Source organism: Echinops telfairi, unplaced genomic scaffold (genome assembly GCF_000313985.2).
Source record: "Echinops telfairi isolate 266 unplaced genomic scaffold, ASM31398v2 ScPeMD7_7475;HRSCAF=8513, whole genome shotgun sequence".
In the NCBI taxonomy this organism is placed as follows: Eukaryota; Metazoa; Chordata; class Mammalia; order Afrosoricida; family Tenrecidae; genus Echinops; species Echinops telfairi.
In genome coordinates, this window is record NW_022111379.1 from 27,578,954 (window position 1) to 27,590,537 (window position 11,584).

At 40.6% G+C, this 11,584-nt stretch overlaps 2 protein-coding genes and 1 long non-coding RNA gene across 3 annotated transcripts in view; 1 reads left to right on the forward strand and 2 right to left on the reverse strand.

Moving 5' to 3' along the window:
- Positions 1–11,584, reverse strand: part of FAM189A1 (family with sequence similarity 189 member A1) — a 166,035-nt gene that overhangs the window by 112,610 nt on the left and 41,841 nt on the right. The gene's annotated exons all lie outside the window — the stretch shown is intronic.
- Positions 8,367–9,930, reverse strand: NSMCE3 (NSE3 homolog, SMC5-SMC6 complex component). The gene has a single exon (XM_013003903.2). It carries the CDS (start codon positions 9,860–9,862, stop codon positions 8,975–8,977), a length of 888 nt encoding a protein of 295 aa, XP_012859357.1. The 5' UTR covers positions 9,863–9,930; the 3' UTR covers positions 8,367–8,974.
- The window catches only part of LOC123521190, a 2,807-nt gene continuing 1,303 nt past the window's right edge, over positions 10,081–11,584 (forward strand). The window contains exon 1 of the long non-coding RNA XR_006679661.1: positions 10,081–10,183. This is a non-coding gene — a long non-coding RNA (uncharacterized LOC123521190). The remainder of the gene's footprint in view (positions 10,184–11,584) is intronic.

The following is an 11,584-nucleotide window of genomic DNA, read 5'->3' on the forward strand; positions in this document are numbered from 1 at the left end:
TCTCACTCACTCACTCATTCACTCACTCTCTCATTCACTCACTCATTCTCTCACTGACTCACTGTCACTCACTCTCATTCACTCACTCACTCTCTAATTCACTCTCTCATTCACTCACTCACTCACTCTCATTCACTGACTCACTCTCTCACACAAAAAAAAAGAAAAAAAAAACTAATGTAAATTTAAAATGGGTCAGAAAAAGATCATATGATAAAGTGTTATTTTTTAGCACAATTGCATCTTCAATAATCTGCTTTCTACTGCACTCTGCATGATAGCAAGGCTAGTCACATCCTTGTTGATGGTTAGAGGAGATTCCCTTGAGGCTTAATTTATGTGTGAACCCTGCAAATGGGCTATGGGCTTCCACTCTCATCTGTGTTGTTAGGTGACATCCAGTCAGCTCCGATGCATTGTGACCTTATGCACAATAGAATGCAACACTGAACATTCCTGCATCATCCTCACAATTGTTCAATGACTGAGCCCATTGTTGTAGCCATTGTGTTGATCCACTCATCTATGCCAGGAAATGTGGAAGAAAACTTGACTACCTGACTGGAAGTGGTCCGTATTTGTGCCCATTCAAAAGAAAGATGACCCAACAGAATGCTCAGACTATAGATCAATATCATTGATATCACATGCAGGTAAAATTTTGCTGAAGGTCATCCAACAATGGTTGCAGTCGTACATTGATAGGGAACTGTCTGATTCACAAGAGGATTTGGAACAAGGGATTTCACTGTCGATAGGGCAAAACTTTCAATAACATTGCTTCACAACTACAGAACCATGCCTGGCAGACTAACGTGTCATTAAGAATGCAAAGGGAGCATTAAAATAGTAAATTAATGATAGTTCTAAGCCCCCATTCATTGGACACCTTTACAGTAAGAGATCTGAACCAACGTCGAAGGACCATCAATCCTATTGGAATAGCAATTATCTGCTTCTTCCCATCCTAGGGTTGAAAACAGCCTTAAGGGCAAGGAAGTATATCAGTTCCTTAAATTTGCTACAGGTGAGTTTTAGGTAAAGCCTAGTTTGCTTAGCGAGATTTTCAAATCAGATCCTTCTGATATGGCCTAGCAGGGGTATTGCTGGGTGGCATGGTACTTCTATTTCCAGTTGTTTACGTTAGGTTCCCATAATTGTTGTACAAGTTTGCAACTAACAACAGTGTATAAGACTTCCAATCTCTTCACACTTTCCTCAGCATTTGTTGTTCTGTTTTATTTTATTATTACTTATTTAGTTTCAATTGGGCTATCACTGTGGGTGATATCTCACTGCTGTTTAAATTTGCATCTCTGGGATGGCTAGTGATCACGAGCATCTCCTGATGTATCTGTTATGCATGGGAGTGTCACCCCTTGTGAATTGTCTATTTATATCCTTTGCCCACCTTTTATTTATGTTTTTTTAATCATTTTATTGGGGGCTCCTACAATTCTTATCACAATACATACATACATTGTGTCAAGCACATTTGTACATTTGTTGCCATCATCATTTTCAAAACATTTGCTTTCTACTTGAGTCCTTGGTATCAGCTCCTCATTCCCCCCCCCTCCCCACTGCCCACTCCATGATGAACCCTTGATAATTTATAAATTACTATTATTTTGTCATGTCTTACACTGTCCAACATCTCCCTTCACCCACTTTTCTGTTGTCCATCCCCCAGGGAGGAGGTTATATGTAGATCCCTGTAATTGATTCCCCCTTTCTACCCGACCTTCCCTCAACCCTCCAGGTATCACCACTGGTCCTGAAGGGATCATCTGTCCTGAATTCCCTGTGTTTCCAGTTCCTATCTGTACATCCTCTGGTCTAGCCAGATTTGTAAGGTAGAATTGGGATCATGATAGTGGGGCGGGGGAAGCATTTAAGAACTAGAGGAAAGTTGTATGTTTCATCGTTGATACCCTGCACCCTGAATGGCTCATCTCCTCCTGAGACCCTTCTGTAAGGGGGTGTCCAGTTGCCTACAGATAGGTTTTGGGTCTCCACTCTGCACCCACCCTCATTACAATGATATGATTTTTTGTTCTTTGATGCCTGATACCTGATCCCTTCGACACCTTGTGGTCACACAGGCTGGTGTGCTTCTTCCATGTGGGCATTGTTGCTTCTCAGCTAGATGGCTGCTTGTTTACCTGCAAGCCTTTAAGACTCCAGACACTGTATCTTTTGATAGCTTTCTTCACCACATTTGCTTATGCACACATTTGTCTTCAACAATCATGTCAGGAAGGTATGCATCATGGAATGCCAATTTAATAGAACAAAAGGTTCTTGCACTGAGTAAGTACTTGAGTGGAGGCCCAATGTTCAGATGCTACCTTAATACTAAACCTATAAATATATACACGTAGATCTATTTCCCCACCATCCTATACATATGTACATGCCAGTTGCTCCTTGTGAGATAAGATAGGGATTTCTAGCTTTTTAAGAGGTACACTCTTGAAATTCATGCGCAGTGGTACTACCCTGTCTGATAGGGTTGTGATGAGTCAGTATTGACTTGACAGCAGTCTGTTTGAGTCTTTGAGTGAGTGATATTCAGTTTCCTTTGGTAGCGAGCGCTGTTGTGTGTATGTGTATGTAGTGTGTGGGAAAGGGGCACATGGGGTAAGGAGAAAAGCAAGCTGGCAGCGAGATAAAAATGAAAATAAGTATTGCTTGGGTACTGAAAATGTCTACACCAAGCCGCCATGCAGTCTGCTATCTAAGCAGAGTGCTGAGAGGCCAGCAAACCAAGAAGTTTGGCTGGCTGAGTTAGCTCAGGGCTGAGGAAGTTTGGTTTGTGCCAGGAAGATGGTGGTGGGTACACAGAAGCGGTTGATGCCACGGGTCGATTGTAAACAGGAATCAGCCAGCAGGTCTTGCTGACCTCCCACTTTAAAAACGTTGGTGCACTTCGTTGATATTGTCACTTCCAGGAGGTGCAGGATAGCCCTCCTAGTAGACGCTCTCCAGGACTTGCTCAGATCTTCCCATGCTTGTTAGTAGGTGGGCATATTTCCGTCTCTCATTTCTTTTTCTTGCTTAATTATCGTTTCTAAAACCCTACGAACAATCTTGAGTAAAAGTGAAAACAGACATTTTTGTCTTGTTCAAAATCTTAGGGTAAAGTTTTCAGTATTTTACCATAATGTTGGCTGTATTTTTTTTAATGTCCTTTACCAGATTGAGAAAAATGCTTTTTATTTTTAGCTTGTTGGATATTTTTTAATAGTTTTTAGATGTAAGATTTAAAGTGTCTTTTCTGCATCTGTTGAGGTAATCATGTGGGTTTTGCCTTATGTTCCATAGTTATATGGATTACACTAATTGTTTTTTGGCATGTTGAATCAACCTTGTATTTTTAGGATAAAAATCACTTGATCACGGTGTAAAATCCTTTTCTTATAAATGTCTGGATTTAATTGGCTATTATGTAACCATTGCTGTGAATGTACTCATAAGATACACTAATCTACACTCTCCTAGTGGTGGCCTTGGTCTTGGCGTCAGGGACTCACAGGATGAGCTGGGAAGTGTCCCTTCCTTTTTTATTTTTGAGGCGTGTTTGCGAATGATTGATGATAATTTTTCTTACAATTGATAAAACTTACCAGTGAAAGAACCTAATCATGAGATTATCTTTGGATGAGGTGTTTGAATATTACTTTAATCTTTGTATATGTTATAGGTTGCCTTAGGTGGGGTTATCTAAAATAGTAAAATCATGGAAGTTTATATATATATATTAAAAATTATGGGGACAGACGATTCTAAGATTGAACGGTTACACAGGAGGCCTCTGGCCGCAAGACTGAACCCTTCAATTTCTTTATCACTAGCTCTGACGGTTAGGGTATGGCAGTCCTCTATGATCCATAGCGCAATCTCATATAACGTGATAACTTCCATGATGAGGTCTTCTATGAGCCAATCAACTGGAAGGAAGATTCATTAGTGATGTGCCTTGCTTATACAGTATGTGGACTCTGGAATTTTTTTTTTCTTTTTGCTATTTGGCTGATATATGACCTTCTGTTTGGATTTTAGCTAGTGGTCTGCTGTACTGCAGTGAAGTAATTGAAGAGTTCTACCAATTGAAATTGGTCAACGTGAAATCAAGATGCATTAAGAGTGATTGGAATGCAAAAGTTGGAAGGAGAAAGGAACAATAGTTGGAAAATATGGTCTTAGTGATAGAAATGCAGCTGGAGATCACATGATAGAACTTTACAAGCCCAACAATTCATTCAAAGCAAACACCATTTTTCAACAACATAAAAGGTGACCACACAGGTTTTCTTTAGATGGAATACAAAGAAATCAGATTGACTGCACCTGTAGGAAGAAATTGGAGAGGCTCAATTTTAGCAATTTAAACCAGGCCAGAAGGTGACTGGAACCTTTTGTAAGTTCAGGTTATAGCTGAAGAAAATGAAAACAAGCCCACAAGAGCCAAAGTACGACCCTGAGTTTATCACACCGGAATTTGAAGAATATCTCAATAATAGGTTTGAGGCATTGAACACTAACGACAGAAGAGCTGATGAGCTGTGGGAGGACATCAAGAACATCATTCATGAAGAAAGAAAAAGGTCATTAAAAAGGCAAGAAAGAGATTAAAGTGGACATCAAAAATGACTCTGAAAGTGCTCTTAATTGTAGAGTAGCTAAAGTAATTGGAAGAAATTATGAACTCAAAGAGCCGAATAGAAATTTTCAATAGGGGGCTCAAGAAGCCAAAGGAAAATTCTAAAATGACATTTTCTAACATGTGGTTAGAAATGTTTGGATTTTAGCTAGTGGTCTGCTGTACTGCAGTGATGAAGTAATTAAAACGAAGCACACGTTCAGCATATCATAAACTGAAAGAACACAAGTAAAAAATCAAGCCTCAAAATGAAATATTGAAAGATTCTATGGGCAAAGTATTGAATGATGAAGGAAGTATCAAGAGATGGAAGGAATACACAGAGTCACTGTACCAAAAAGAACTAGTTGACATTCCACCATTTTAGGTAGCATACGAGCAAGAATCAATAATGCTAAAGCAAGAAATTCAAGCTGCCCTGAAAGCATTAGCCAGAAACAAAACTCAAGGAATCAATAAAATATCATTGAAATATTTCAACAAGCTGATGAATCCCTGTACACATGTCCTTGTCCATACCAAGGAATGGAGAAGAGAGTTACTTGGCCAGCTGACTAGGAGAAAATCATATTTGTACCCATCTCATATTATAGAACAATGTTACTGGAGGGGTGAAAAAAACTCATCATTACAGGCCTGGTCCTAAGCATTTCATGAAATTAGATGTTATCACAAGACCACTGAACTGATTCGCAAATTTCCCTTCTAGCGTTACGTTCCAGAAACTGCTCAAGACTTCAAAACAGATCTGCGCCTCCAGAGCACAGCTATTAGGATAGTTGTATGTTTCATCGTTGCTACACTGCACCCTGACTAGCTCATTTCCTCCCTGTGACCCTTCTGTAAGGGGATGTCCAGTTGTCTACAAATGGGTCTTGGGTCCTCACTCCGCACTGTTCTTCATTCACAATGATATGGTTTTTTTTGTCCTTTGATCCCTAATCCCTTGACACCTTGTGATCACACAGGCTGGTGTGTTTCTTCCATGAAAGCTTTGTTGCTTCTGAGCTAGATGGCTGCTTGTTTACCTTCAAGCCTTTAAGACCCCAGATGCTATCTATATCTTTTGATAGCGGGACACCATCAGCTTTCGTCACCGCATTTGCTTATGTACTTGCTTTGTCTTCAGCGATCGTGTTGGGAAGGTGAGCATCATAGAATGCCAGTTTATTGAACAAAGTGTTCTTGCATTGAGGGAGTACTTGAGTAGAGGCTCAATGTCCATCTGCTACCTTAATACTAAACCTATAAATATATGCACATAGATCTATTCCCCCTCATCATATATATATATATTTACATATATATATATTTACATATGTACATACCTATATTTAGACCTCTATAAATGCCCTTTGCCTCCTAGTTCTTTCCTCTATTTCCTTTTACTTTCCTCTTGTCCCACTATCATCCTCAGCCTTCTTTTGGGTTTCAGTAATTTCTCTTGGTTACATTGCCCTTGATCAAGGCATACCAGATAAAAATAATTTTAAAGGCAAACAAGAACCTTGAATAGCAGAGAGAGCTAGAAAAAAGAGGGAGGCCAAGAGGGAGGGAACAGACGTGAGTAAAAGAAGAGTAACCACTAACAGAGGCAAAGTAAAAACCACAATAAATTATCACTATATACCTATTAGAAAGGTTGAAAATAAGATGGTTAAAACAAATGTTCAAAAGATAAGGTGGTGGTAGGAGGGGGTAGACAAAAAAATGGTGGGGTGCTTCATAACTTAACACAGTTAAATCTTAGAAAACATAATGGAGACTGAAGAAAGTTGCAAAAGGATATGTACAGTATAACACTATTTGGATTAGTTGCAAAAATTTTGTCATGCTATATGTTTATGTATATACCGCTATATAGTAAAAATATTAACATTATACAATGGCATATCTACACACTTTTACCTCTGAGAAAGTTGAGGAAAAGACATAAGGGCTTGATCTGGCATATGATATTTTATAATTTGAATTCTGGAATATTTTTTTCTTAGTAAATTATGAACATTTCTACTAGAAAAATGTGAGAAGACAGTAGCCCCAGATGTAACTGACAGTCAATACGTGGAGCCACTGTCTTCTAAATTCAGTTACCAGGTTGAGTAGAAAAGTAAGTGCTGGGGCAACATGAGAAAGCTGAACAATGGAGTTGGAATGGACAGGCAGGATGCAGAGCCAAAAACTAATTTATACATTGAAATAAAAAGTAGATTAAGAAGTCTTCTTCAAGGTCCAACTGAACTCCATTTATAAAATAAATGCAAATATGATTTCAAGAAAATAAAATCAAGCACACGACCTATCACATTCCTCCACCCCACCGGAAAGGCTTCTGGTTAATTTGCATCTTCTCCCAAAATCAATATATTCATCCGCTGACTAAAATATTTGTTGCCTTTTTATCTGTAAGTATGTTGCGCTAGGTACTTTGGAGGAATGCATTGAGAGAATGAATCCCTGTTAGGGATTGCAGCTCTGTTTAATATTCTCTCAGAAGGCCGAACTGGTATGATTTTACTCTAATGCTTGAAATGAATTAATAAAACTGTTCCTTATTGCAAAAGAGCCTAAATAAACTGTATTGAACAGGGATTTAAATTTGAGTTCTTGACCTAGTTCTATTCAGTCTTCAAACATGTAGAGACTTTTGGATTTTTAAAATGCTTTCTAGATCTAACATTCTGAGTTTATAATGTCCAAGACATCCAATTAATAGGGTGGAATAAATAGTGAACATTTACTGAGTTTTCACTAAATGAAATGTATCTCATTTAGTTCATAAAACACACTCTGACACACAGTAAAACCTGGGTAAAGCAGGTATTTGTCAGAGAAGGAAAACGCAAATGTTTTCCATTCATAGCAGGTGGAAAACGTTAGAGATCAGGAAAAACAAAGCAGCTCCTTGCAGTGCCAGCTCACACAGGTTTCACTGTATATTCCTCATTACATGCATCAAGATCTTGAGAGTTTAAAACCTACCCAAACTACCCTGGCATTAAATTAAAATAAGCCAGAACTCAAACTGCTTATCAAACAACACAAACCCTTTTGTATGTACTCCGTTATCTTACAGCCCTCGGGGGCTATAATGTTCCCGCTGCTCTGAGTACAACTGAACTCAGAATTGTCCCTGCCATAAACCACTTGCTTACTTTTCCATAAAATTATACAATGGAGTCAGACTAGAAAAACAAGCATAACTTGTAAATCAGTATTTCATGTCTAGAAATGATTCAGATCCAGGTAATTTAAAAAACGCAGCTACAGATCAAGAATCAAACACAAAAAATAAATTAAGGAACAAAATAACAGCTAAAAGAGTTGTTACTTTTCATATATTACTACATCTAATATCACACTAGCACACATGAGCTATGCATTGACTACTATATTTACAGGCAAAGAACCATCTGTTTCCAGATTAAGTAACCCATCTAAACTTAGTTAGAAGTAGGGCCAGCATTTGAGCCCACACATGCTGAATCCTAAGCACACATGATTAATTTTTATAACTGTTCAAAAGGTATGAACCATCTGGAGAGGTGTATTTTACCAATATGCACATTCATATATAAAAGCATCTACAAAACTATACTTCTGCTACTGCATGCAACCTAAGTGGTCTTAACTTTTAAAAGATGCTGGTGTTAAGCCAAAAATTTCTCTTTACCCGTAACTCAAAAAAAGACTGCTTAACTACTTCAAAAATTGTGTTTATTATAACTGTAACAGCAAATGAAAAAAGATAAAACCTAGTAACACAGCTAGGTAAGGAGAAAACACATTATGTACATTGTTTGGAGAAAGGTAAAATGCTTTCATACACACAAAAATAAAATTGCTGTTTCTGTAAGAATAAAGGCAAAGACATTTGACTTTTTAAATGTATAGATTTTTCTTTTCCCTAGTTAAAGGCGGCAGAAAATAGTCATTTAATTTTTTTCTTGGTACAAAAATTTTTCGTTTTTTATTTCTGTTCTTTCTTATGCATCTGTTTCAGATCACGGCACAAGGTTTTCCAGTTAGTTTTACAGAGCTAGAAACATTTTTTAATACAAAATACAGACAATAAAGCACGGCAAGGAAAAAAAAATCTAGCATTTGCTAAAAAAGCTTAGTTTCAATTTTAACAATCCTTCTAGGGATTTAAAAAATTTTATAAATGTTGATTTGGAACAGTTAACTTACAAGATGAAAAAGAACAAAACGTTGCAAGCATATCGTAAAGCTACATATATCTAAGTGTCTTCAGCCACACCGCTCTCTGGGTCCGCCTCCACGAGCACCCCTGAAAAGACGTCGCTTTCACACGGCCGGAGCTGGGGCATTCGGCTGGGGCACAGGTCTGGCGCGGGCAGCCTCATCCGACAACGCCTCACAATACTGCGCCGGCCAGTCCTTGGGGTCTTGGTTATGGACTTTGGCCACAAATTTAAGAACTTTCATCTTACTAGTTTCCAAGTGGGTTCGTGGGCCCCACTGCAGTTCATAGTCCACAGGATCAGTGTGGGGTATCCGCCGGTATTCCAGGTAACGCTGTCGCACGAAGTCTTCCGTAATGAGCTTCTTTGTGTCCCCAAAAACAAAGTGCTTCTTAGTGGGGAGCACCCCTAAACGTCGCAGGAAGTCCCAAACTTCCGTCTCCTTGATGGTGTTGCCCTTCATGAAAATAAGTCCCAAAACGATCATCAGGAGGCCGGTGGTGGGCGTGTCCTGGTCACCCCTCACCTCGGCATCCTCCTCCACCGGCTCCAAAGTATTGATTAGGATGTAGGTGTTACTCTTGGGCTCGAGTTCTACCAACTTGTATCCGAAAACGTACTCGAGGCGCTCGGCAGCGCGTTTGAGGAGATCCTGGTAAGCGTCCTTGTAGTCTCCCAGGACGTGCTTCAGGATGTCGGTGCGCTTAATCGGAATCTTCTTCTGGTCCTTAATTAGCAAGAACTGCACCAGCTCGGCCACCTTCAGTTCCAGCTGCTTCTGCGACCTGGGTCCCACGCCGGGGGGTCCCTGGGGGGCGCGGGAAAACCGGGACTTAGGGGTCGGGGCCTCCTGGGAGCCGCCCAGCCCGCGGGAGGTGCTCGGGACCTCGTCGGCGGCGGCGGCGGCCCGCGTCTCCTCACCCAGGCCTCGCTCCCGCTGCCTTTCCGCCAAGGTGCTCGGGCGACTCCGGACCCTCGCTTTCGGCAACATGCTAGCCCGCGGCCGGAGGCCAAGACCTTCGCACAGCCTTAGCAACGGGCGGCAGCGGCGGGATCTCGGCGCGCGCGGTAGGGATTGTGGGTCCGCGTGACGTCACGTCGGCCGACAGTGGGCGGCGCCAGAGGGGGCGGGGCGCCAGGTAGGCGGCGGCTGCGCGCTGCATCGCGGGCGTTCACCTAATCCTACCAGGAGGTTCCTTGGCGCGCCTGACTGCAGTGGAGCTGGCATGGTGGCTTTGGTTATACTGTACTTCAAAGCGACTTGCTGTGGAGAACAAAGGCCAACATTCCAAAACAAGTGTGCTGAATTCAAGTACGTAAGGTCCACGTTGTTGTGGAGGTGCCGTGGCGGTGTAGTGGGAAGGCATTGGGCCAGGAGTCTGAAGTTCAGCAGTTCGAAACCACCAGCCCCCAGGAGAAAGATTGGGTTTTCTACCCTCCTTAAGCGCTAACAGTCTTGGAAACTCACAGGGGGCAGTTCTACCCCATAACGCCGCTATGAATCGGCATGGATTCGACGGTAGTGTATTTGTTTTTTGATTTATGTTGTGGAGTCCGTTCAAACCAGTAAGCAACCTTTCTGCATAACAGGAGGAAACTGCCTGGTCCTGCGCCACCTTTCACAATTTTTATGTCTGAGCTCATTTTGACAGGCACTGTTGTCAGCCTGACTTAAAATAGCAAATACATGTTATCTTTATCATAGGTTGTACATAATTTCCTCAGCAATATCACAATTCATATTTTCTGGTTTCCTTAACTCTACCTTTTCTATTTTCTGTATAGCATGTTTAAATGGTTAACAGGGAGGGAGGGAGCGGTTTAATTATTATTGGTAGACAGGATAAGATTATAAATATGTCACTGAAGCATTGTGAAAGCTTTTTTTCCATTAATTTCTCATTCATTTGAAATTCTAATATAAAATATTGTAGTTCTTAATAGATTTAAATTTTAACAGTTTCCAGTGGAATTCTTATTTGCCTCTTACTAAGGATATTACTTACTACTAGATGGTTACTAGTACAATACAAATGCTTACTAAAGTACTAGAATCTTCACTACCCTGACTCTGAACATCATCTTATTTACAAGTCAGTGACTGGGCAATTTAGATCTCAAATTCAAAACTAGGTAAGGTGGAGGATGTGTTAGGTCAGATTAACTAGAGAAACAGAACCAGTGACATTCTTATGTCTAAGAAAGAACTTTATATCAATAAGGCTTTATATATCAGAAAAACATCCCAGCCTATCGAACTCAAGTCTATAAGTCCAGTATTAGTTCATAAGTCCCTCTTCAGTCTCGCGGTTACCAGCAATGATGCAAAATGCAGGACTATCACAGGCCAGTGGGTGCAAAGGTGGAGGCAATGGTGGTAGACATGTGGTGGTGGACATATCTCCACGGCTCTGGCCACCATCAGGGTCATTGTGTTAGTCTGGGTACTTTAGATAAACAAATCCACATAAACTCATGTATAAGAGAGAGTTTTATGTAAAGGTTAAGTGCACATCAGAAAATATCCCAACCCAGTGCTTCCCACAAGTCCAACATTAACCCATTAACCCATTAACCCATATGTCCAACACCAAACCACAAAGTCCTTCTCTATCTCACAAAACACACACTGTGATTCCAACTGCAGAAGGAAAGCCGAGTGAGTGAATGTGTAAGCATCTCAGCGCTGGCAGGGGTCTCCACACGGGTGCTG

Excerpts from the sequence above, each read along its gene's own strand:
- NSMCE3 (XM_013003903.2), bottom strand. The coding sequence starts at position 9,862 with ATGTTGCCGAAAGCGAGGGTCCGGAGTCGCCCGAGCACCTTGGCGGAA.